The sequence below is a fragment of the Megascapheus bottae genome, chromosome 6 (genome assembly GCF_031878675.1).
Source record: "Megascapheus bottae isolate mThoBot1 chromosome 6, mThoBot2.hap1, whole genome shotgun sequence".
NCBI lineage: Eukaryota > Metazoa > Chordata > Mammalia > Rodentia > Geomyidae > Megascapheus > Megascapheus bottae.
In genome coordinates this window covers 53,816,678-53,844,255 of record NC_143514.1, presented here as the reverse complement: position 1 = coordinate 53,844,255, position 27,578 = coordinate 53,816,678, and the positions used below count along the sequence as shown (strand labels likewise).

At 38.9% G+C, this 27,578-nt stretch overlaps 1 protein-coding gene across 9 annotated transcripts in view; it reads right to left on the bottom strand.

Moving 5' to 3' along the window:
- Positions 1–27,326, bottom strand: part of Stil (STIL centriolar assembly protein) — a 44,584-nt gene extending 17,258 nt beyond the window's left edge. For 2 of the 9 annotated variants that reach the window (XM_090334898.1, XM_090334900.1), the window contains exons 1-12: positions 27,209–27,326; positions 25,907–25,992; positions 23,442–23,549; positions 21,841–21,953; positions 21,048–21,232; positions 18,850–19,097; positions 16,214–16,297; positions 14,952–15,038; positions 12,922–13,072; positions 10,206–10,315; positions 6,526–6,640; positions 2,021–2,989 (exon numbers count right to left, since the gene is read on the bottom strand). In XM_090334898.1, coding sequence (XP_090191024.1) covers positions 2,021–2,989; positions 6,526–6,640; positions 10,206–10,315; positions 12,922–13,072; positions 14,952–15,038; positions 16,214–16,297; positions 18,850–19,097; positions 21,048–21,232; positions 21,841–21,953; positions 23,442–23,549; positions 25,907–25,950 — 2,214 coding nt within the window. In that variant the 5' untranslated portion in view covers positions 25,951–25,992; positions 27,209–27,326. Of the gene's footprint in view, positions 1–2,020; positions 2,990–6,525; positions 6,641–10,205; positions 10,316–12,921; positions 13,073–14,951; positions 15,039–16,213; positions 16,298–18,849; positions 19,098–21,047; positions 21,233–21,840; positions 21,954–23,441; positions 23,550–23,646; positions 23,825–25,257; positions 25,311–25,906; positions 25,995–27,208 lie in introns of those variants that run through there. The other 7 variants (XM_090334894.1, XM_090334896.1, XM_090334895.1 and 4 more) reach the window with 6 other exon arrangements.
- Positions 27,327–27,578: the final 252 nt, after the last annotated feature.

The following is a 27,578-nucleotide window of genomic DNA, read 5'->3' as shown; positions in this document are numbered from 1 at the left end:
GCTCAAGTGGTAGAGCTCTAGCCTTGAGAAAGTCCAAGGACAGTGCTCAAGCCCTGAGCTCAAGCCCAGGACTGGCAAAAAAAAAAAAAGAAAACAAAAGGTGCTTAAAGATACTTGTTCAGGTCACATGCATAACTAACAGAACAGTAGCAAAACTTAGGTTCAAACCTCAAATGCCTCCCACCCTCCTTTTAAAATTGAGATGTAATTTACATATCCATCTCTAATTCAGTAGTTATTATGTTCACAAAGTTTGCAACTACCATCACAAATAATACTTTCATCAAACTTCAAAGACATATTACCCATGAAACAGTCATTCCTCATTATCCTCTCCAGGACCTGGCAGCAACTTATGTTTTTGCTATTCTGGATATTTTAACAGAACCATGTGGCTAGGCTTTTCAATCAGCCTAACATCTTTAAAGGTTTAACTATGTCATGGATTTATCTATACTTCTAATGGCTAAAAATTCCACTGTATGGATATATCATATTGTGTTTATCCATTTATCAGCTGACTGACAACTATGTTTGGGCTCATATGAAAAATGTTGCTATGGACAATATAAGGTTTTGGGTGGACTTCTCTTTTCATTTCTTCTGGATGCATTCTAAAGCCACTCTTTTTTATGTACAGTGATTTTCTTTTTCCTATTTATAAACTATTTTCTTTTTCCTATTTATGCACTTAACTATTCTCATTTATTTTAATGTATTACCAATATATTATCGTTAACAGAAATGTACATCAAATCAATATGACATGTATTTATTTTGTAGCACAGATTTTGGTGGTATGAACATGTAAGTCTAGCCAGGCATGATGGCTCACGCCTGTAATCCTAGCTACTCAGGAGGCTGAGATCTGAGGATCAAGGTTCAAAGCCAGCCTGGGCATAAAAGAACCTGAGACTCTTATGTTCATTTAACCTCGAGAAAATGGGAAGTGGGACTTGGCTCAAGGGTAGGGCAGTAACCTTGAGCCAAAGAGCTCAGGGACAGCACCCAGGCCAAGTTCAACCCCTATGACCCACAAAAAAAAAAAAAAAAGTGGGGCCGGGAGTTTGGCCTAGTGGTAGAGTGCTTGCCTAGCATGCATGAAAATCCGGGTTCAATTCCTCGGTACCACAAACATAGAAAAAAAGCTGGAAGTGGTGCTGAGGTTCAAGTGGTGGAGCTCTAGCCTTGAGAAAGTTCAAGGACAGTGCTCGGTCCCTGAGCTCAAGCCCAGGACTGGCAAAAAAAAAAAAAAAAAAAAAAAAAAGAAAATTTAAATCTAAATCCTACTTTGTTACATTTTGGATAAGTTAATCATTGTAAGCTTCAATATCATGTAGAACATAATAACGTGATAGTGAAGGAGAATATTAAAGATGAATTAGATGTGCTATTTATGCATATTGCACATACATTTGTACAGTCAGAGGATCATGGAAAAAAATAAAAGAATACCTTTCAAATTATTTCCACTGGTTTGGGATACTAGACAGAGGAAAGATGCTGAGGAAAGAAAACAAAAATAAGACTAATTTATACAGACAAAAATGCCCAAGAAAGACATAGTTAAGATACTAAAAGCCTCAAAGGAAGAGGACATTTCAGAATCAAGCAAATGAAAAAGTTTACTAGCCACACGGAGAGGTTCTGGATTATTTAAGGTGCGGTGGGCCAAGGGTTGGTATTCATACTAAAGGGTTTGCAAACTAGAGAAATGTTAGCATTTGCTGACATTTATCAAGGTTTAGCAAATTATATATGCAAAAAAATGCTATGATTTTACAGGTTAGGCTTTGTACAGATAGAGAGATCTGGTTTTCTAGTCAGACCTCTAATGCTAAATTATTCTCTGAACTCATTTTATTTATTGGTAAAACAAGAAGAACCAGAATTCAGTTTCTAATGTCTTTTTAGCCCTAACATTCTGCAATTTTATGAAATATAATCACTTAAAGTTTCCACCTTTAAAAAAATCACATCAGTTCTAAGCATTTGACAAAACAGAAAGTTCCAGGCAAACCTGAGCTTGAAGTAGTCTCAGCTGTCTGTCTTGCTCTGTGACAAAACGATACGCGTCTGGAGATAGTCCCATCATTCCATTATCTGGCCCAGTCTTGGGTGTATGCATGCATACTGGACAAGGCTGTGGGTTACATGAGTCTGCATGTGGAGGTCCTGCCACAGGAGACGGCTCTATAGTGTTGTGAGAACAACAAATGCCCATGCTTCCCTGAGGCCGAGAGGTGATGGGACTACTTGAAGGATAGACCACATTATGGTACAGAGCTGGATCCCCACTTGGGTGAAATAGAGCATGCTTTTGAAGGGCTGCAGACTGGAGGTCTTGAATAGAGCCTGCTGTATTTATTCCTTGCCAAGAATTGATTGTACTGTACTGAATGTGACCATGATGCTGACAGCAACTACAAACACTTGTGGGATAGAAAGATGGTAGGGAGGGAGAAGGCATCTGAAGTTCCATTGGTCTTCCTGAATTAGGAGGTGAGAACACAAAATTGTGTGGGTGGGACTGTGGGGCAAGAGAAGACTGCCTAGAATTAAGTGTGGACAGTCTTCCAGGATAGTCTTCTTTTTGAGTATTCCCAGCAGAAGCTGCTTGAAGTTTCTCAGCTGTATCAGAAGGTGGCACACTGAGAGAACATGGTTTGGTACTGCTGTTCCTAAAATGAGGGTTCCCTTTCATACAGGGAGATGACTGTCTTACTTGGCAGTGTCCCAAAGAAGCAGTACCCTGGTTTAACTGACTGGGAATCCCTTTCAAGGAAGGCTCCCCAGCTTCAACTTCTGGGATGTGTTTCTCATCATAAGGCTCAGGTTGCAATGGCTTTAAGTGTTCAGTGTGGTTCATCAACAAAGGAAGATTTTCAGTATTTGCCATTTTCAATGGATTAGACAGGTGATTTGACTCTTTGTAATTGCCATCCAGCACAAGAGAAAGTTCAGGAACTGATGGTTGGATCTTAGAAATCTACAAAGGGAGAAAAGAGGAAATATTAAGAGAAACATACATGCTTTACTTTCCTTAGGTATTTCCCACTCTATTTTATTAAAAATTATTCATTATTAGTCCTAGGTACTTGAGAGGCTGAGATCTAGAAGATCATGGTTTGTAACCAAATGGGGCAGAAGAATCCATGCAACTCTATCTCCAAAACAACCAGAAAAACTGCAGGTTGTAGACTGGTTTAAGTAGGAGAGCACTAGCTGAGCACACAAAAAAGCAATAAACTCAAAATCCAGTACCAGAAAAAACAAACAAACCAAACATCCCAAATCTTATAATTTCCCAGATTTGTTTAATATTGAGCCTGACTCCTAAACCAAATCTTTGTGAAAAACCTTGAATTTACAGGGAGGGAGGGTGAGTGGGTGGGAAAGTGTGTATCTAGCTGTCCTTTCCCTGATCTCTGCAAAAGACTAAAGTCTCCATGGGCTTTGATAATCCCAACCGAGGGTGTTTTATTTCCTGATTAATTTTTCTGTATCTCAGTACTTCCTTTCCCATTTCCTAATCATTTGTTCTAATACCTGTTGACTCCTTCCTTCTCAAAAAAAAAAGTGTGTGTGTGGGACTCCTTCAATGGAACACTAACATTTAGATCACAGAATACAATCTAGAAAACTATTTTTTGTGTTTTTTTTTTTTTTTTTTGCTAGTCCTGGGGCTTGAACTCAGTGACTGGGCCCTTTTCTTGGGCTTTCTCAAGACTAGCACTCTATCACTTGAGCCATAGTACCACTTCTGCCTTTTTCTTTTCATGTGGTACTGAAAGAAATTGAACCTGGGTCTTTATGAATGCTAGGCAAGCACTCTACTACTAAGCCACATTCCCAGCCCAGGAAACTATTTTATGTTTACCCTTAATCTGCAAAAACATTATTATATGCAGAATATTTCAACAGATCTAGCTAGCTCTAAATGTTTATGAATTTTAAATAACAAGGGATTCTCCAATAAATGATTTAGAATGTTTTCACTAAGTGAAATTACTTAGTCATTTCCTCTGACAGCACTAAAGGGAATAGAATAGTAAACAAAACATTCCCCGTGATGAACTCATTTCACCATCATATTAATTTTTGTATTTTTTTTCTTTTTTTTTTTTTTGACAGTCCTGGGGCTAGAACTCAGGGCCTGGGTACTGCCCTTGGGCTTTCTCAAGGCTAGTGCTCTACCACTTGAGCCACAGCACCACTTCTGGCTTTTTCTGTGTATGTGGTACTGAGGAATCGATCCCAGTGCTTCAAGCATGTTAGGCAAGAACTCTACCACGAGGCCATACGCCTGGCCCCATTTTATTTACTTACTTATTTATTTGCTAATCCTGGGGCTTGAACTCAGGGCCTGAGCACTGTCCTTGGGCTTTCTCGAGGCTAGATTTCTACCACTTGAACTTCAGCACCACCTTCAGCTTTTTCTATGTATGTGGTACTAAGGAATCCAAGCTGGGTCTTCATGCATGCTAGGCAAGTTCTCTATCACACTAGGCCACACTCCTGGCCCCATAGTAATTTTTAAACATCTTTTTTTGTGTGTGTTTGCTGGTCTTGGGGCTTGAACTCAGGACCTGGATACTTTCCCTGAGTTTTTATGTTCAAGGTTAGTGCTGCTTTCATTTTTTAGTGGTGGTTAATTGGAGATAAGTCTCATAGACTTTTCTACCCAGGCTCAGTCTCCTTAGTAGCTGTAGCTAGGAATACAGGCAGGAGACACTGGCCCCTGGCTTCCTATTCCTTTTCCTTGGCAATGCTAGGGTTTGAACTCAGGGTCTAATGTACTTCATCATGTGAATCATGCCCTAACTTTTTTTTTTTTGCCAGTCCTGGGCTTGAGCTCAGGGACTGAGCACTGTCCTTGGACTTTCTCAAGGCTAGAGCTCTACCACTTGAGCCTCAGCACCACTTCCAGCTTTTTTCTATGTATGTGGTACCGAGGAATCAAACCCGGGTCTTCGTGCATGCTAGGCAAGCACTCTACCACTAGGCCAAACTCCTGGTCCCACCCTAACTTTTTTTGGCTCTGCTTTAGTTAATTTTTGAACATGATCTCCTATTTTTACCCAGGACCAGCCTCTGGCCTCAATCTTTCTACCTACTCATGGGCAACTGGGATCGTAAACACACACATCTGGTTTGCTGGTTGAGGTCTTAACTTTGCCCAGATCCTCTTGGATCTTCATCTCCTGAGTAAGTGGAATTAGAAGCGTGTACCACCATACTCAACCCTCCATTTTTCTTCTAAAAAGATAACTAGTTTAGTTAAGGTAAACAACAATTCTTAAAAAAACCCACTAGTTTGCAGTAATTGAAAAAAAACACAACAGTGGTTATTAGTAACTCACATCTGAATACAAGTGGATGTTTTCTCGGAAAAATAGTAATAAAAATCAATGTCAGGCAGCATTGGTGATAGTATAGATAAAAGATTCTAAAATCAAACTTCACAAATTAAAATCTTAGGTTTACAAAGGGCTGTGAGTAAGGAAGCTGTGTGGAAGGTGGGACTCTAAAGTGTATTTTGAAAATTAAAGCTGTGGCCCTTTCCACTCTCTCCTGGCCTCTGGTGCTGTTCCTCTCTGCCTTTCCTCCATTCATGGCTTGCAACTGCTGCCTGATATGGTTCTTTCCTTTTTTCCCTTTGTCAAACTCTTCAAGGAAGTAACAGAGGATTAAGGTCAGCCTGAAATCGCTCCCATCTGTGATGGGTCCCCTACAGCGGATGGAGTAGAAGCTGCTGACTATAATATATAATGCACTCCCTCTGCAAAGGGGCAGGGGGAGTGGACCCTGTGCTCAAGTATGTTGAAGCCCTCTTGCTTCTGGCGTGGGCAAAGGGCACTATAAGACAAAGTCAAATAATTCAGTATCAATTCCTACTTTTTCCCTTCTCCCTCCTCTACTCCTGTTCCCACTCTCATACTTGGGAGAATGGGACTAGGAAATGCACTGAGTGTTGCACTTTTTTTTTTTTTTTAAAGGTAGGGAGGCATGTTGAGTGAGCCAGGAGACCTAGAACTGGAGCTAGTACAGCAGGTACAATACCACCCTTCCAGTTCCCAAAAGAGATGTCCAGACACAAACATTATGATTATGATTATTTTTACAATTCTAGTGCTGCTCAGCCCTCAGCATAACTTCAGTTTTCATGAAATAAACAGTGACTATAAAATTACACTTTTCTGAAACTGAAAAAAAAATAAAATAAAATCTTAGGTTTATTACTCTCTAGTTATGTGATCTTGGACAGGTAATTAAATCTATGCCTTAGTTTTCACTAGAAATAATAATTATATGTTTGTTATGAATATAATACATATGTGAATTGATATGTATATATGTTACATTTAGTGATAATTTTATGTACCTGTGAGGAATATGCCTTTGTCTATAGACTCAAATAGCTAGAATGACATTTAAATAAGTTTTAGTAGTATTACTGCTTTAACATGAAGATACTTTCATCTCTCTAACCACAAAAGTAATTCATTATACATTTAGTGATACCTTCTGACTCACTGGATGAGGACTAGGAATTGGTCTTGGAGAAAAATCTTCATCTTCAACACCAGAGTCATGATCATTTATTGGTATTTGCCCAGGAGCTAACATTTGAGAAGACCTGAAGAGTAGAAGCAAAGAAAAATGTTTAAGCTGGACATCGTCATTCATTCACATCTATAGTCCCAGCACCCAAGAGACTGAATCAGCAAAGCCAGCCTGGAGTATATGACAAGGCTCTTATTTCTAAAACAAAACTCAAACCTTCAACAATTTCATTTTCATTCTTCCTTTTTGAAACTGAATAAAGTCCTTTAAGCAGTATTGCTTAAATATCTAACTTAGCACTTAACAACCACAGATTATTTTTTAGGTCAATATAAGTTAATCAGGAAAGCTAATCTACACCAACTCATCCTTACCTAACTACTATCTTTTGTCTGATCATAGTAAGTTTAAACTTTAATGTTAAAATAAATCAACAGCCACTAAGAACCTACTGGTTGACCACATTGAGGAATATAGAATAAGACTTGGTACTTACTATAAAAAGTTTTATAATGTGGTGATGTATAGTCACTATATTAAATGTACTGTATTAAATACTGACTGTGTGAAACAAGGAAAACCACTAAAGAATTATACTTTCCTACATACTTATATGTGTGGTAGGAAAATACTTTGAGCCATAAAGGTATCATTTCTATTTAATTAGTAATAGTCACTGTATCACAGATGATAGGCTGCAGCTGAAAATTTTTGACAGAGCTGGAGATGCAACTCAATATAACAGTACTTGTATAACAAATGAAAGACCCAGGATCAATCCCCAATACTGCAAAAAAGAAAAATGTTAAGTGTCATGTAACTGTCAAAACCTGAAATTAGGAAATGTAGCTGTGGCTCAAGTGGTAGAGCACTAGCCTCGAGCAAAAAAAAGCTCAGGGATAATGAACACAGTCCTGGGGTTTAACACACACACACACACACACACACACACACACACACACACAATGCTGAAATTAAGAGTTTAAGATTTCTTAAATCTACAATTCCATATGTATGATGTTTCCGTGCATTCTAGACTAGATAAAGTCTCAACAGTAAGCTATAAGGAAAAGATAAACCAGGAGACTAAGAAAACTTAGAATTAATGAGGTTCTAATAAAGCATCCCATTTCATTCACAGTTAAATTCCTCCTAGAAGTTGTCCTTCTAGAACAATAAGAAACTTTCAAAGCAGGTTTAAATCTTTGACAGCAGAGGAGATCTACAGACCAAATCTTGGTTCCCTCTAGGGACACAAAGGTCTTCTTGTGTAGGTAGTACAGAAGCAGTGAGAAGGTTTGCATGGTGTATTGAATCAGATGGATTAGGTCTACATCAGTCCTACAAGCTCTAAGATGGACAGAGAGAATACCAAACAGTATCTCATGTGCTCAGTACAGCATGGCCATGATACAGAAAGTCAACGATGTGAATAGGGATGACAGTAGTAATCTGAACAAACTTTTGAAAGACATAAACAGCATGTCAGCAGATGGATAAGAATTATATCATTCTTTTCATCAGTTCTGGAATATTGTTAGTCCTCTAGCAGAAAACCCTAGCAGAAAAGGGTAAAAAAAAAAAAAAAGCTTTGAATTGACTGAAATTGGTTTCTATAACCCAGTAGAATGAACAGGTTATACATACTAGGACTAGAACACAGTACCCAGACAATTAGTCAATCATTACACATATATATATGTTTCGGTGGATCATGAGGCTTGAACTCTGGGCCTGGGCACTGTCCTTGGGCTTTCTCAAGGCTAAAGTTCTACCACTTGAGCCACAGCACCACTTCTGGCTATTTCTGTGTATGTGGTTCCAAGGAATCAGATCTGGGTCTTTGTGCATGCTAGGCAAGCACTCTACTGTGGAAATAATTTTTTATGAGACTAACATTTAAATCAGGAAACTGAATAAAACTGTATTCTTCACAATATGGGTAATATTGGATTGTCATCTAAATGAGCAAAACATCTTAAAAGAAAACTAGCAACTTCAGTGAAGGGACAGGGAATCTTCAAAGCAGATGGCCTTTATTCTCAAAATATAACCTTTCCTTGAGTCTCCAGACTGCTAGCCTACCCAACAAATTTTGGACTTGCCAAATCTTCCAAATTTACAGAAGGCAATTCCTTAAAATAAATATGACTCTACATATAATCCTATTGCCAAATCTCCCAAATTTACAGAAGCCAATTCCTTAAAATAAACATGACTCTACATATAATTCTATTTCTGTTTCTCTGAAGAAGCTTCAGTAATAGAGTATCTTCTTTACCACAAAGGTAGAATATAATGACCCCGAAGTCATAAGACCTTATTTAAGATTCTCCAATTGTATGTCATTTAAAAGTTTCTAAACAAATTCATTCTTTTTTAGGTAAATTAGTTTTGTTTTGTTTTTTTTAAATAGTGGTTTATCTTACAGGCCTATGATTAAAACTCTAAGAAAGGAAAGAACAAAAAGAACTAAACAAACCAAAAAAAAAAAAGTACTTGTTTTTCTTTTCTTTCTTTTTCTTTTGTGCTATCCTAGGGGCTTGAACTCAGGGTCTAGGAGCTATTGTTGAGTTTTGGGCTCAGAGCTAGTACTCTACCAGCGAGCCACAGCTCCACTGTAACTAACTGGGGATAAGAGTCTCATGGACTACCTGCAAGGGTGCAGGGGGTGGGGATGGGAGGTGGGGGGGGAGGGAGGATTTGAACAGCCATCCTCAGATCTCAGCCACTGTAGTACCTAGAATTATAGGCATGAGCCACCAGACCCTGGCAAGAAAGGTACTTCTTTAAACTAGGTAATTACTTGACTAATACCTTTTGGTTTTTTTGCACAATAAATCAATTGACACCAACACCATATTAGAGATGCTGTTTCATTAAAATTGCCATTCAACATCCTAGTGAATACAAAAACATTCATTTAAAGCAAAGGCGGGGCTGGGAACATGGCCTAGCGGTAAAGTGGTTGCCTAGCATGAACGAAGCCCTGGGTTCAATTCCTCAGTACTACATAAACAGAAGAAGCCAGAAGTGGTGCTGTGGCTCAAGTGATAGAATGCTATAGTCTTGAAAATGCTCAAGGATAGTGCCTGGGCCCTGAGTTCAAGCCCCAGAACTGGGAAGAAAAAAAAAAAAAGCAAAGGCACGTAGGGTCATAGATTATAAACATATCGGAAATAGTTAGCTATTCCATTACTTAATGATTGCATTTAAAAGTAAGATATGGGTTGGAAGTTTGGCCTGCTGGTAGAGTGCTTGCCTAGCATGCACGAAGACATGGGTTTGATTCCTCCGTATCACATGCATAGAAAAAAAAGCTGGAACGGGGGGTGGGGGGTGGGTGGAGGGGAGGGTAATGGGTACCAAGACATGTGAAAGGGTATCAATGTATGTGAATTAATGCACCTTCTATCTGGCAAATATCATGTAACCCTTTTATTAATTACAATAAAAAAATATATATATAAAAAAAAAAGCTGGAAGTGGTGCTGAGGCTAAGTGGTAGAGCTCTAGCTCTGAGAAAGTCCAAGGACAGTGCTCAGGCCCTGAGCTCAAGCCCAGGACTGGCAAAAAAAAAAAAAAGTAAGATATGACAATGAAGAGTAATCTATTTATTTATTTATTTATTTACCTACCTCTTAATGGAAAGATCCTTGGAAATCTTGTTGAAAAACTCTGTTTCTATATCTTGGCTTTCAGTACTCAGTTCAAAATGGATTGGATTTCTGTCAGAAAGTTCAACATTCTGCAATGAAGTAAGTCATATTTTGAGACATGATGTAAATTAAAACACTAAGAAACTATTTTTAGATAAAAAGGAGCTCTGAAGCATGAGGAGAAGGCACTTCTGAATTGCAAGTAAAAAAATAATCACCTGAATTATGTAACTTAGTAACTAAGGATTCAATCAATTTAACAAGTATGAATTGAAGACACCATCTAAAGTGAAATGATATTAAAAAGAGACTTCTATGGGGCCGAGAGTTTGGCCTAGTGGTAGAGTGCTTGCCTAGCATGCACAAAGACCTGGATTCGATTCCTTGGTACCACATACTTAGAAAAAGCCGGAAGTGGTGCTGAGGCTCAAGTGGTAGAGCTCTAGCCTTGAGAAAAATCCAAGGACAGTGCTCAGGCCCTGAGCTTAAGCCCAGAACTGGCAAAAAAAAAAAAAAAAAAAAAAAAAAGAGACTTTTCTGAAGAGGAAATAAAAATGGCATACAGTCACATAAAGAAATGCTTGACATCTCTGGCCATAAAAGAAAAGCAAATCAAAACAACTTTGAGATTCCACCTTACTCCAGTTAGAATGGCCATGATCAAGTACTCTATAACAACAGATGCTCAAAAGACTAAACATAGAGCTCCCCTATGACCCAGCAATCTCATTCCTTGGCATTTACCCAAATGTCCAGAAACAAGGCCATACTAAAGCTACTAGCACAACAATGTTCAATGCAACATTAGTTACCATAGCTAAGGTATGGAACCAACCCAGATGCTCCTCAATAGATGAATGGATTAAGAAGATGTGGTGCCATTAAAAAGAATCACATTGCCCCATTTGTAAAGAATGGCACAATGGTGCCATTAAAAAGAATCACATTGCCCCATTTGTAAAGAAATAGAAAGACTTGAAAAAAACCATATTAAGTGAAGTAAGCCAGTCCCAAAGGAACATAGACTCCATGGTTTTCCTCATTTGTAATAATTAGTACAAATCTAGTATTCTCCTAACAGAGGATCACAATAACTCAAAAGCTATGTAGAAGCCAGGCGCAATGAGAAAGGGGTATCAAGGTTCAAGAAGTAGTGCACCCATTACCTACGAATGTAACTAACCCCCCTATACATTACCCCAACAATAAAATACAATAAAAAAAGAATGAAATGATAAATTATGTCTCAAAATATAAATAAGTATAATATAATTAAAATTTTATTCATGAACAGATATAATAAAGGAACTCAAGAAAAATGTAAGATCTGAGTAGAAACACATGCTTTTTTAGAGGCAGACAGTTTTTGTAATAAAATAAAAGGTATATTTTTCTTATTGGTATAACATCTAAAATATACTATAATTTTCTTTTAAAAATAACTCTTAGCCAGACACTGGTAGTTCTTACCCATAATCCTACCTACTCAGGAGGCTGAGATCTGAGGATTGCGTTTTGAAGCCAGTTGGGACAGTCCCTGTGAGACTCCTATCTGCAACTGATCACTCAAAAACTTGAAGTGGTGCTGTGGCTCAAGTGGCAGAACAGTAGCCATGAGCACAAAGAGGCTCAGGGCCTAATTTCAAGCCCCAGGACCACCCTCCCCCCTAAAAAAAAGTTGGATACCAGGGGCTCACATCTGTAATCTTAGCTACTTAGGAGGCTGAGATCTGATGATCTTGGTTCCAAGCAAGTCCTTGAGACTCTTACCTCCAATAAACCACTGAAAAGCTGAAAGCAGAGCTTGAGTAAGTGTAGTGGCACCGCACCAGCCTTGAGCAGAAAAAGTCAGGGACAGTGCCCAGGCCCTGAGTGCAAGCCCTATACCAGGCAAAAAAAAAAAAAAGGTGATTTTTAAGCTGGAAAGGAGAGCACACACACTAATACTCCCAGCTGCACTAGGCTGAGGCAGAAGTGAAAGGCAGTAAGATTCCCCCAAGTAAAAAAAAATGTTGTCTTTAAACTTAGATACTTTTAGTTTCAAAGATGTACTTTTTCTGTGGTCATTATATATAGATGCAATTTTATATATTTTACTAGCGTATTTTGATTCTGTGAATTATATTGTATAAATACTGACTCTGAAGCGTGAAAAACTTTATCTACTATTCAAAAAGATAATATAGTTAGTCAGGAAAAAGAGCACAAATTCATACAACTATAAACTGTATATAATTCTTCAAAGATTTTAGACTAACATGGATAAGTTATTCTGTGATAACTTTTGTTTTCACAGATCTATGGCCTAAGATTTACTAAACAAAAATTAGCCATAAGTGGGGCCGAGAATTTAGCAAAGAGGTAGAGTGCTTGCCTATCATGCACGAAGACCCAGGGTTGATTCCTCAGTACCACATACATATAAAAAAGCTGGAAGCGGTGCTGTGGTTCAAGTGGTAGAGCTCTAGCCTTGAGCAAGCCCAAGGATAGTGCTCAGGCCCTGAGCTCAAGCCCATGACCCAGGACTGGCAAAAAAAAAAAGCCATTAAGTGAGTAAATCTACTATTCAAAAACACTGTAAATAAGTAAATCCTAATAGTTCATATTAATATTTGAAGGATAAAGGACAATGAATTTGAACAGTCAAAATATAACCCATAATAGTCATAACATATTGGATACTTAGATCACTTACATTGAAAACACGTAATGTTTCCTTGCTGGTTAGTAAGTGAAACTGAAGATCAGAGGTCCTGCCATCACATGGGAGGCATTCATAAAACTCAGGTTCCTTATGTGTCAAAGAATAGAGAACTATGATGAAATGTCCAGATTCTGAAAAAACCCTGCATAAAAATGTGCTTAAATGTTAAATCTTTAAAACTTGATGAAGATAACAAGATTATACTAAAATAACTCCTATGTAAGTCTCCAAATTTAGATGATAGATCAAGTAAACGGTATAACTTTTGGAAGAAAACTGGAAAGCAAATTTAGGTTTCCTTTTCAATTTAAAAAATGTATTTCACTATGTAATAGATATTGATGTTATTCCTTATAAAAGCATCAAGCACAATAGAAATGTATAAAATGGAAAGTGAAAAATTTAGTGCGTGTCCTTCCAGAATTAGGGCATGGTAGCACACACCTGTAGTCACAGCTACATGGGAGGCTGAGGTAGAGGATCATTTACTAAGAAGTTGAAGACTCACTTGAACAACATACCAAGAGCTCCCCGTTTCAAAACATTTCACCCAGTATCAACACAACATATATTGTCTCATGCTTCAGATTGAACACAGAATCAGAGAGTGCTTCAAAATTCATTTTGCCAAACATTTACTATCAATACTAACATAACCAGATCAATATTTGTAATAAAACTTAATTATACTAAGTCATAGCAAAAAATCAATTACATTTAACTTGTTTTGGTTTTATAACTAACATTTAACTTTTTTTTTTTTTTTTTAATAGGCCCTGGAGCATGTACTGAAGGCCTAGGTGCTGTCCCAAAGCTGTGCTCAAGGCTAGTATTCTACCACTTTTGAGCCACAGCTCCACTTCTGGTTTTCTTGTGGTTAGAACTAGGATGACAGGTATGAGCCGTTGGCTCCTGGAACATTTAATCATTCTGTGTTTGTTTCTTGGGATAGGATATTGCTAACTAACCTAGGCTGGCTTAGAACTATCTAAGTAGTCAAAGCTATCTCAAAGTTTCAATACTCTGTCTCCCAAATGCTGGAATTATAGTCATGTAGTTAGCTACAGTTAGCCAGCTATAGCACTGGCATGGTGGCATATTTCTTTAATTCTAGCACTCAGGAACTGAGGCAGGAAGATCTTGAGTTTGAGGCCAAACTCCAGGCCAGCCTGGGTTCTACATGAAAACTATACCCCAAAAGGAAAAAAAAAAAACAAGCTGGCATCAGTGGCTCATGTCTATAACCCTAGAAATGAAGGAGGCTGAGATCTAAGGATCATGGTTGGAAGCCAACCTGGGCAGAAAAGTACAAGAGATTCTATTTCCAATTAACCAGCAAAATGATGAATTAGAGATATGATTTAAATTGTAGAGCACTAGCCATGAGCAGAAAAACAAAAACAAAACTGAACAAGACAGAAGACTCTGCGTTCAAGCTTCAATACCAATACTAAAAAAAAAAAAAAAAAAAAGGTATTTAATCCTAGCTACTCAGGAGACTAAGATCTAAGGATCACGGTTCAAAGCCTATCTGGTTCAAAGCCGTTCAAAGCCAATCCGTGATAGTTATCTCCAATTAACCACTAGAAAACTGGAAGTGGGGCTGTGGCTCAAGGGTTAAGGTGGTAGCCTTGAGCTGAAGAGCTCAGGGACAACACCCACGCCCAGAGGTAGGGTGGCAGCCTTAGACTGAAGAGCTCAGGGGCAGTGCCCAGGCCCAGAGTTCAAGCCCCAAGACCAACAACAAAAAAAAGTACAAAAATGTACAAAAGATACTTCATTTCAGTAGTATTCCTAGAATGGGAAAGTCCTTTCTAAGTAAGACAGAAAAAGTGATTTAGGGCCTAGGGATGCAACTTAGTGGTAGAGTGCTTGTCTCACATGTGTTAAAGCTTTTTATATCATCTCTCAACATGGCAAATAAATAAATAAAATATTATATACATTTTAAGTGAAACTAATATAAGATAAATGAGGAAAGATAAAAATAAAATACTACATAATAAAATAAGGTCACTTGCCTTTCTTGAATAGAAGAATTAAACACGTATCTCAAACAGCAAGCCCATACCTGAGGACTATAGATGTGTATAATTCCAGACAGCCAACTAAAAGAAAAAAAAGGAAATTAAAATCAATGGTAAAGTTGGATATGGCAGCATACACTTATAATCTGAGCACTGGAAGCTCAGGCAGGAAGAGTTTGAGACCTTTCCTCAAAAATAATACACACAGGGCTGGGAGTTTGGCCTAGTGGTAGAGTGCTTGCAAAGCATGCATGAAGACCCAGGTTTGATTCCTGGGTCAGAACTGAACCAGCTGCAAGTGGTGCTGTGGCTCAAGTGGTAGAGCGTTAAGCCTGTTGACTGTAAGTTCCTTCAGAAGGGGCTTTAAGCAAAACACAACACCTAGAAATAATGTTTGCACATAGGAAACACTCAATAAAGACTGCATAATATAAATTTCTGAATATGTCTAGATGTCATTAACCACTAACTAAAGAGAAAGCTAATGGAAATATCTGCAAGATGGCCTGAAAGCACATTTTAAGTAGCGTTATTTTGACCACTGAATTCTTCAATGTATCATGTAAGACAAGATGCAGGGAGGCTGGGGCCGTGAGTGTGGCCTACTGGAAGACCCAGTTTTGATTCCTTGGTATCACATACATATAAAAGCTGGAAGTGGTGTTGTGGCACTAGCCTTGAAGAAAGCCCAAGGACAGTCAGTGCTCAGGCCCTGAGTTCAGTTCCCAGGACTGTGCTGGTGGCGCACACCTATTATCCTAGCTACTCAGGAGGTTGAGATCTGAGCAACTCCATTCACCACCTAGGGAAAGAAAGTTTGTAAAACTCTTATCTCCAAAATTAACCAACAAAGAGCTGGAAGTAGATTTGTAGAAAAGTGGTAGAGAACTAGACTTGAGTAGAAACTTAGTTTTAGCACCCAGGTCTGGCACAAAACAAAACAAAACAAAAAAAAAAGGAGGGAAGAAAGAGAAAAAGAAAGGAAGAGAAAGAAAAAAAAGATGGGGGGAGGGAAATGGGTACCAAGACATGTGAAAGGCTATCAATGTACGTGAATTAATGCACCTTCTATCTGGCAAATATCATGTAACCCTTTTACTAATTACAATAAAAAAATGAAAAAAAAAAAAAGAAAGAGCATAAATCACTGGCTTCTGTGATTTTATAAGATGATCTAAATATTCATTCAACAACTCATACTTATCTTACACATTTGGCTAAAAAGGCTTTCATAAATAGTACAGTATAGTACTTACATTCCCACTAATGGTAGAGAATAAACCTTGGGATCAGATTCCAGTAAAAGTAACAATTTTCGTGTTTCATCCATGGTAAGATACCTAAACAGAAGACATTTATGTAAAAACAATTTTAGCTATGTACTTTTGTTGACCTTTAAGATGTGATCTTCATCATAGAGTATAATTTAGGTAGGGGATATGATTCAAAGAAACAGTCTCACAGACACATGTAAACACAAAAAACAGTTCAAAGCACTTAACTCTAATAGATGACTCAAGTAAGAAAAGATTAAAGTTAAAGAGATTTAATATCTTAAAATTCTACCTACCTATTTATAGGTTCTACTTTGTGTGTGTGTGTGTGTGTGTGTGTGTGTGTGTTTAGTTTGTTTTTGTCAGTCATAGGACTTGAATTCAGGGCATGGGTACTGTCATCGAGCAATTTTGCTCAAGGCTAGCACTCTACCACTTTGAACCAGAGGGCCACTTCCTTGACCTATCGAAGTGGTCACTGGAGATACATTTTTTTAAAAAGTTTTATTTTTAGGGGCCGGGAGTTTGGCCTAGTGGTTAAAGTGCTTGCCTAGCATGCACAAAGACCCGGGTTCGATTCCTTGGTACCACATACTTAAAAAAAAGCCAGAAGTGGTGCTGAGGCTCAAGTGGTAGAGCTCTAGCCTTGAGAAAAGTCCAAGGACAGTGCTCAGGCCCTGAGCTCAAGCCCAGGACTGGTAAAAAAAAAAAAAAAAGTTTTATTTTTAAATTTTACTTACAACTTACTTCAACTCAAAGCATAAACATTAAAGTAGGCAATATCAGAACCAAGGCGGATACACAAGGAAAACTGAATTTCTTACTCCTGGAAGTAATTTATCATCTAGGTAATTTGCCAAGAGTTCACACTGAAAGTGCCTAAGTTAGAATAAGCATTTATGTGCCATATTCCTCCAACTGTTCCAAAGGGTATAATAAGAAAACCCAACATTTACTTTTCCAAAAAGGACAATATACTATACTTATACTTTGTTATAATAATTGACAGTGGGGGGGGGCCGGGAGTTTGGCCGAGTGGTAGAGTGCTTGCCTAGCATGCACAAAGACCCGGGTTCGATTCCTTGGTACCCCACATACATAGCAAAAAGCCAGAAGTGGTGCTGAGGCTCAAGGGGTAGAGCTCTAGCCTTGAGAAAGTCCAAGGACAGTGCTCAAGCCCTGAGCTCAAGCCCAGGACTGGCAAAAAAAAAAAAAAAATTGACAGTGGGTTTTAAGAATATCAAAAAACTAGCTGGGCACAGTAGCTCACGTTTGTAATCCTAGCTACTAAGGAGGCTGAGATCTGAGGATCAAGGTTCAAAGCCAGCTCAGGCACTAAAGGACCTGAGACTCTTATTTCCAATTAACCTCTAGAAAAGGGGTAGTGGCGCTTGGCTCAAGGGTAGGATGGTAGCCTTGAGCTGAAGAACTCAGGGACAATGCCCAGGCACAGGGATAGGGTGGTAGCTTCAGCTCAGGGATAGTGCCCAGGCTGAGTTCGAGCCCCATGAACCACCCCCCTACCCCCCCAGTTAAAAAGCACTTCATTATTCCTAAAGAATTAACTTTATTTCAAATATTTTTTTGAATATCAGGCCTCTGAGCATTTCCTTATTATGGAATATAAAATTACTTTTACTGTGTTACTGTAACCAACAAGTACCACCCTGGTCAGATTCTGGGATTGCTACTATAGGCAGAAAGTCTTTTCTTTTTCCCATCCTCTTTTGAAGGGTAAGACAGGAAGTTGTGTGTATCTTGGCAAACATTTGACAGGACTCTTGAGACCTAACAGGAAGCCAGAAAGGTAATAAATGCCCAGAGCTACCTCTGGTCAAACTTTAAAGCACAGGGTGCTTACATTGTTCAAAAGATAATTGATAAAGTAGATTTTGAGAACTAGAAAGCATGTATTTTCACAACATTTTCTAAGGAACTAAGGGATAGCAAGCTGGAGAGAATCCTGCTCTAGCTATGTAAGCAAACTACCCTCAAGTAGCTGGCAAGTTGTTATGTAAGAGAATCAAAACTTTTAATTATTTCCTTTCTCTGAATATTATACATGAAACATCCAGGTTCTCTTAGGTTCAATTAGTCACACTGAAGATAAAAAAGAAAAAAAAGAAAAGATGGCCTATACAAATACATCAATTTGAGTAATTTTACCACCAATTTCTTTTTTGAAAGAAAACTCTATATTCTGAAATCACTATATTCAGCTGGATTGTGGTTCAGTGGTAGGGTGTGTTCTCATGTGAGACACTAGATTCACTTCTCTGGTTGGTTGTGGGGCTTGAATTCTGTACTTGACCACTATCCCTGAGCTCCTCAGCTCAAGGCTAGCACTCTACCACTTTGAGCCACAGTGCTACTTCTGGTTTTCTAGAGATGAGTTTCACTACATGGACTTTCATGCCAGGGCTGGCTTTGAACCACAATTCTCAGATCTCAACCACTTGAGTATCTAGGAAAACAAGTGTGAGCCACTGGTGCCCAGCAAAACCATTTTAACTTTCCCTAATTATTAATCAAATCACCAGATCTGACATATGAACTAGTTACCTAATTATCTCCTATTACATGGATATTCCAAAAATACACTAATGGAATCAACTTACCCATATTTATAGGTCCCTTGAACTTGAGAAATATTCAGATTACTACTCAGGTTTCTTGCCAGAGCTGTTGGAATAATGGGAATGGGCTTCACGGGTGTGCATTTAAACTTGTTTGCTGGAGTTACTGCTGCCCAATGCAAGTCAAACTCCACATTGTCCAAACTTTCTCTGGAAGTGATTTGAGCTCTGAGAGAAAACAGCTTACCACAGTCCAAGGAATCTTTGCTACACACATGGTGTTGTAGAGCCTGAGGAATCAATATTATACAATTATTTTAGGTTTGAAATGTGTCCCTATCTTTATCTATTTGTCAGTCCAGGGGCTTGAAATCAGGGCCTCAGCATTGTCCTTGAGCTCTCTCAAGGCTACAGCACTACCATGTGAGCCACAGCACTACTTCCAGCTTTTTTATGTATATTGAGGAATCAAATCTGGGTCTTTGTGCATGTTAGACAAGCACTCTATCACTAGGCTAAACTCCTGGCCCCTCCAGTCCTTTTTAGTACTGGTTATTATTTATTTATTTAGGTCGGTTGTGGGACTTGAACTATGGGCCCGAGAGCTGTCCCTGAGCTCTCTTCAACTCAATGCTAGCGCTCTACTATTTGAACCACAGCACCACTTCCAGTACTGGTTATTTTTTAGATAGTTTCAGGTTTGGTCTGGATCAAAAGACTGGGTTGTGATCTGCAATCTATTTTAGCCTTCCTAAAATATGTGTTTGTCATAGCTGTGAGGACTTCTTCCCTTGAGATGAAATCTTGTGAGCTTTTCTGCTTGGGCTGGCCCAAAACCATGATCCTCTCAAATCTCAGCCTCACATGTATCTAGGATAACAGGTACATGTCACTATGCCCAGCTACTGGTTGAGAAAAGGTGTCATGTGTAGGCCTAGGCTGGCCTGGAATTATAATCCTCCTGATTGCAGCCTCCCAAGTGGCTGTAAAGCCACCAGTATCCAGGTAGTTACCCCTTATAAATACTAACTGCATGAGAAAAAAAATGGATGTAAAGGAGCACTGTGAATCAAGTAGTAAAGTACTAGCCTTGAGCTGAAGAGCTCAGGGACAGCGCCTAGGCCCAGAACTCAAGCCCCATGATCAAAAAAAAGAAAAAGAAAAAAGAAAAAAGAAAACAAATGGACATAATTTCTGAATCAGCCTCGGAGAATCTCAGAACTCTTCTTTTTTTATTTCTTTGCTACAGCAAATTACCAAGTATTTACTCACATTCATATTCTCATTTCTAGTTTTAGTGCCACCATTCTACAATAGGCTAACACATCCTCTTTAACACATATCTCACTATTGCACGGGCCTAGATAACTACCCTCTAAACTTCAGACAGCCTGCCCTACAAGATTAACTATTTCTGATAAATATTTGATAGTATTTTCTCTTTTCAGAACAAAGAGCCCAGAAAGGAGGTTCACACCTTTGTTAGAGCACTCTGGAGGCAGAGACTTTAAGCTTATAATGAGCAGCCCTGGGTTATACTGGGAAGCTGAGTCTCAAAACCAAACCACAGGGGACTACCTAGCCTGAGGCAGAGTACTTGCCTGCTTGGTAATGAGGCTGTATTCCATTCCCTGGACTGAAAGAAACACTAAAAGGCTACAAGGTGCCTAAAACAAAGTTCAAATTCCTTAGCCTAATACTCAAGGTTTTTTTGTGGGTTTTTTTTTTTAGTAGTCTGGGCAAAATAATATTCCAGCTTGACTTAACACAATTCCATACCCTTATAGTTACCCTGAGTATTTCTTGAACGTTCCTGCCTTAGTCGCATGGCTTCTTTTTCTGTAATGCTACTCATACTACCTGCTAGGATCTCTGCCCTCAGAAATCAATATATTGGATTTGGGATCCACAATAATTCAATTAAAAAATCACCAGGTGGGCCTGGAGTTTGGTCTAGTGGTAGAGTGCTTGCCTTGCATGCATGAAGACCCAGGTTCGATTTCTCAGTACCACATACATGGAAAAAAATGGAAAAAGGCCGGAGGTAGTGCTGAGGCTCAAGTGGTAGAGCTCTAGCCTTGAGAAAATCCAAGGACAGTGCTCAGGGCCCGAGATCAAGCCCAGGACTGGCAAAATAAATAAATAAATAAATAAATAAATAAATAAATAAATAAATGTATCTCTGAAATATGTATGATTCTTCTGTTGGTTTAAGAATATAGTTACCAATGAGTTTTCACCTTAAATGCTGAACTGAAGTCATCTGCATTGTGAACTATTTCTCTTGAACAAAGTCCTTGAGTATGAACTTTGCAGATGATCAAAAAGTCCCCAGGAAGAGAAGTAGTAGGGGTTCTTTCTAAGCATTCAGGTATTTCTCGCCCAGGATCAAAGCGATCTACTGCCAACGTCACACCTTCTTCATCTGAAGAATAAGAATAACAACTATTTAGCATGCTAATTAAAAACAAGGCAAGACAACATTTTAGCAAAGCCCTTTGTTCATACCAACAGTACACCAGTATATTATAAAATCTTTTTTTTTTTTTTTTTTTTGCCAGTCCTGGGACTTGAACTGGAGGCCTTGGCACTGTCCTTGGCTTTCTCAAGGATAATGCTCTACTACTTAAGGCCCAGTGACACTTTCAGCTTTTTCTGTGTATGTGGAAGTCAGGGCTTCATGTAAGGCAAGCACTCTACTATTAGGCCATGCTCCCAGCTCTATATAATCTTATACTTTGAATAGTGGTTTGGAGGTAGGTATGTAACTCAATGAACAGAGGGTTTACCTAGCAAGAACAACTCTGGGTTCAATACTCAGAACCAAAACTGAACAAAAGCAAACCAAAAAAACCCAGTTTGCTTCTATATTCTTCCACCTCACTAAACTGTGAAGTTTGTGATGGGTAGATTTACTCATTTTCATATTCTTGGTATGTAACAAAGAAAATCAGCACAAAACACAATAAGCTGGCTGAATCAGTAAACAAGCATTCTATCATAATCGCAGAAGTAATTTTTTAAGTATACTACCTTCATCCACTGTTAAAGAACCAAGTAAAAAGCATGTTGTAACTTTTTTATTCTGCTTAGCATGACGATAAGCAAGTCGGATGATCTTTTCAGTCACCATAAGTTTTGGATTTCTGAAAAATAACATTAGTCTTTTATGAATGTTGTAAATTGAATTTTCTAAAAAGTGAACATGTTATGAAATGCCACTTAAGAATACAGCATATAACTTCTAGAGGGTGCAAAAAGATCATTGTCAGAAAATCCCAAAGTCAAAGGCAAGGAATAAAGAAGGCCACCTGGAAACAAGAACAGCAATAGCTCATCCCAACCGGCACCTGTCCTCCTGACACTTGTCCAATGTTAGGAACCAACACATGAATTGACAAATGATACGGTACCTCAAAAAAAAAAAGTCTGATTGTAAGAGAGCCATATAGTCACACATTATTTATAAACTTCACATAGCTATACGCCATGTCATACTTAACTGTCTCTAGGTTTTCCCTACTACATTTATCCTCCTTAGAATACTTTTAACAAGTCTTCATACACAAAATCACAATGGATCTATTTTTGCATAAGTCTTAAATATCTCTCTTCTGTGTCTAAGACCCAAATATTTCATATTCCTTCTATTCTAATCTCAAAAATCAGTTAGATAGGGCTGGGAGTTATGCATAATGGTAGAGTGCTTGCCTAAGGTGCATGAAGTCCCTGGGTTCAATTCCTCAGTACTACACACACAGAAAAGGCCAGAAGTGGCACTTGTGGCTCAAGTGGTAGAGCACTAGCCTCGAGCAAAAAGTGTCCAAAGACAGAGCCCAAGGACTGACCCCCCCCCAAAAAAAATCAGTTAGATAGCTGGGTGTTGATTGCTCACCCTTGTAATCCTAGCTATACAGGAGGCTGAGACATGAAGATCTTGGGTCAAAGCCGGCTAGGCAGAAAAAGTTCGTGTGAGACTCTTATCTCCAATTACCCACTCAAAAACTGAAAGGAGAGCTACAGCTCAAAGTGGGAGAGCACTACCCTTGAGCAAAAGAACTCAGGGACAATGCCCAGGTCCAGAGCTCAAGCCCATACCAGCTCCCCGGCCCTACAAAAAAAAAAAAAAAAATCAGCTGGAGCTTCCCTCCCAATGTTCTACATAAGTATGAGAAATTTTTTATTACAATTTACTCTTTTGAATGTAGCAATGATCAGAATTTTAGAGATTCAGAATTTTCTCATGAAATTGAGATTTCTTGTTTTGTCTAAGGGAGCTTTAAGAGGAAAAGTAAACAAATATGAACATAGATTGAGTATCTCTTATCTGAAATACTTGAGACCAAAAGTGTTTCAGATTTTGTGATATTATGCGATCCAAATCTAAATATGAAACAAATTTATGTTTCATACATACAGCCTGAGGGTAATCTTATACAACTGTGTTGTACATCTTCATTCTCACTGGTGCCATAATGTTGGCATCAAGCATATTTGAATTTTAGAACATATCAGATTTCAGATTTGAAGATTACAGATCAGATTAATTGGTCCCTAGTACTCAACTTTGCCTTAACCAACCCTTTATGAATGATGTTTATACTCGTATAATTTGTAAACAAAAGTTTTTCTACCTGTAGTGATTAAGATGTAAGTAGACAAAATCTCCAGTTGGCATTGGGTTCCAAAGGGCTAACTTCGATGGAGGAAAGTGGAAAGGTACCATCTTGCTTGAAGGAAACCTTTAAAAGCAAGTTTAAAATTAAAGCACACGGAAAAGAAAACTTGGTGGAAATTTTGTATGACATAATTATCTTTGTCAGGCCAGGTGGTATGCACCTGTAGTCTCATTTACTTAGAAAGGTGAGGTAAGTGGATGCTTGAGCCCAGGAGTTTTTTTTTTTTTTTTAAGGTAAAAGACTTGAACCAGATAAAGATGAACAAATGTTGCCATAGATATGGAAACAGCATGGAGGTATAGGAAACAGCATGGAGTTCCTTGAAGTATCACATTATTCTGAAATGAAAATAAAATATCAGAAAACGCTGCATTCCATTCTCACTGCAGTACTATGCACAACAGCCTAGATATGCAATTAACCTATGTATAATCCTTAGAGAAAGAAAATTTATACACAATAGAGCTGTAAAGAAAATTTCACAGAATAAAGTGCTGTCATTTGTTACAATATGGAGGATATATAGTACATTATTTTAAGTAAAATAAGCCAGACAAAGAGCCAAATATCTTACTTGTCTGTGAAATCTGAAAAGCTGATCTCAAAGAAGTACAATGACCAATGGTTATCAGAGGCAAGGCAGGGTAGAGCGAGAAGGATGATGGAGACTAATCAATGAGTACAAAATCGTTAGAATAAATATTGGTGTTATATAGCACAGTAGAGTGGCTAGTCAACAGCAGTATAGTAGTAGTGAGGGGAGGATTCTGAATGTTCTTGCTGAAAATAAATAGTATTTGTTTTGAGGAAGTAGATATACTAAACACTGGGATTTGATTGTTGCATATGTACACATTAATCAAAACCTAACTGCAGTAGTTTATGGCTCTAATCCTAACTAATCAATCTGACAATACACTTCAAAGAGAATATGCTGATTTTGTTACACAACTATACTTCCCAAAGGACAGAAGATGACAAATTTTCAAATAACAGGTAGCACAGGTGAGATGAGGCACACCTGTAATCTCAGCATTCAGGAGGTAGAGCTAGGAAGATCTCCAGTTCCAAACCAGCTTGAGCTATATATCAAGATCCTGTCTTTAAAAATCAAAACAAAGTTGGGAGCATACCTCGAGTGGTAGAGCACTTGCCTAACATGCAAGAGGCTCTAGGCTTAATTTCTACTACCAAAAAAATATATATAAATAAATTTTAAGAAGAGGTGGCAGTGGAGTACAACAGAAGGAACAAAATTAAAGCAACAGAAACATGATAGCCTTGTTGGGTCATGTTTCTCATTGTCTTCAAGAACATCTGGTGCAAAAGAAGACAGATAATATAGAGAAAATACTAAGACCCCTGAGTGTAATTCTAGTTTAAAAAAAAAAACAACAAAACTCACATATCAGGGTTAACTATCTTTCCCTAAGGGAAATACATGATCCAAAGAATCGAATAACACAAGCCAGTCTGCTTGATCCCCAAAGTAATAACAGACTGAGTAAATCAGGAGACAGGTGGCAAACTCCTCCTTCTTATTCTACATAATAGGGACTTTTGGTATACTTGGAGTGAACTGATTACCACTAATGAATCAATGCTTCGAAAGAAGGGATCCAGTTACTTTTGCAATCTTTTTGGATGCAAATAAACATTTATGTTGCTTTTAGTCTCAGGACTACAGGCACTATTACCCACTGATTAAAAAAAAATATCTATGCAATTAAAATAAGTGAAGAAATGGAACTAATATTTACCAAGTACTTACTAGTGTAAGAAGATTCTTTGGCTTAATAATCTTATTTAACCCTTCACAATAACCTGTAAAATTGAGATTTCCATTTCTGTTTTACAAGAGGAACCGAAGCTTAGTTATTAAGTTGATTAGGGCCCCACACCTTATATATGGAAGAACTGGTATATTGAGCAATATTTTCCTGATTCTGAAGACTATATTCTTTCCTCTCTTCCAAACTACCTTTGCAAAGTTAAAACAAGAGGTGTTTAACAAAATTTTATACACATATAAAATTTATATTTACGTTAAGTGTATATATATGTATATGTTTTTTTATTTTTTTTTGCCAGTCCGGGGGCTTGAACTCAGGGCCTGGGTACTATCCTTGGGTTTTTTCAAGGCTAGTGCTCTACCACTTGAGCCACAGCACCACTTCCAGTTTTTTCTGTGTATGTGATACCTAGGAATTGAACCCAGGGCTTCATGCATGCTAGGCAAGCACTCTACTGCTAGGCTACACTCCCAACCTTATAAAAAAAATATTTCTATGCTGCTTATGATGTTATGTGCCAGTCCTAACCATTTGGGGCTGAGGTGAGAGGATCACTTGAATCTACAAGTTTGAGTCCAACTTGGGTGACACAGGAAAACTAGTACTGGAGGAAAAATAATTCTATACCTGGTTTTCATCTGGGCTCTCCCAAGAGGATATACAGGTTGCATGATATTTGGTGAATGATGTATTCAATTTAGATCCTGAATATCCTAGAAAAATAAGAAAATATTACTAATGACAAAACAAGATTTAACCACATATTAACAAAATTACAGGCAAAATTAAGTTATATCCGAGATGTGACAAGAGGTTGCAGTTAATAAAATTAAATGCTTGTAGTGCTGATCATTTTCACACTTTAGAGTTATTCTTCCTAAAAACTAATGTTAATAGTTGTTTCAGGCAGTGAAAATTTTCAATATATCTCTATTAGTTAAGAAATGCACAGATTTTTTTTAATGGTAGGCTAATGTTTGATGTTCAGCAAATTGGAGTACATACCTTATGATTTTACCTTAACATCAGTGTGTTGAAATATATCCCCAGGCAAGGCTGAAACAACACTCTTCCTCTCCCTCTCTCTCTCTCTACACACACACACACACACACACACACACACACACACACACACACACGCATGTTAAAATACAGTTATACAAAAGACGAGGTATCCAAATTGAGCAAACTGGATAATTACAAATGTATCTGAATTCACCCCACCCCCAAGAAATCTAACACAGTTGTAAATCAAAGTAGAAATACTATTAAACAGTTAAAGACGCAGTCCTGTGAAGTTAAAACACAAGAAATCAGCACGCACAGAACTCAGGAAGACACACAAGAGTTCGCAATTCTCTTCCCCACCTCAGCTGCCTTCAGCAAAGCCCTCACAGGAGTCACTGAAAGGTTCCCCAGGGGCGCTGCACAAATCGGGTCGGGTTACTCTCGACATCCAGAGTCGAGAGACCTGTACGATGGGATCCCACCTTAGCATGCCCCATCTCCCCTGTCTTCTCACGCCAAAGGGGACTACTTGCAGTCCTCCCGAGTTCCAGGTAGCACAGGCTGGCCCCTTCGGTGGCCAGCCTCCTTCCCCGCCCAACCCCAAGGTTTCCCGTTCCTCCGTGCCACCTTCAACCCAGACTCGAGGACAGCGATCCGCCTCTCAGAAGACGCCCCCTCCCCCAACCTCAAAACCCGACGCCAGGCCCCGAGAGGCGATTCAGGATGTCGTCCCCGGATTTCCACCGAACGGGACCGACGGCTGACCTCTTTCATATAACTCGATGCATATAATGCCCAAGCAATGTGGGGTCCGCTTAATGCCTGCCACTGGCCCTCCTTCTGGTCCTCCGCCAGACCTCTACAGGGCCCTCAACATCTTACCCGCCGTCCTTCCTCCGGTCCCACACAAGTCCTACTCACCATTACCTCGCCCATATCGGGTGTGTTTGTTGGATCAAAACAGAGGACGGCTCCAAGGAGCACCTCGGGGGCTCCGGGCCCCACCTCTTGAGACGTTGGGGTCGCGGGAACCAAGGCGGCAAACACGGGCTCGTGAAACCGAAGGACGCGCCGCCTCTCCCGAGTGGTTGGAATCCCCGCCAGTCAGGATGCAAGGGCGGGGCTAAAGACGTCTCGTCGAGTCGCCACGGCGTGCTAGCATGACAGCCAATCAGAGATCCGCATAGGTTCCGCCCTCGACCAATCCCAAGGTTCTTAGGAGAGGCGAGGCGTTCCTCAATCCGTGTTCCGAGGATTTAAAACCTTCCTGGCGTCGACGGTTAAGTTCCGG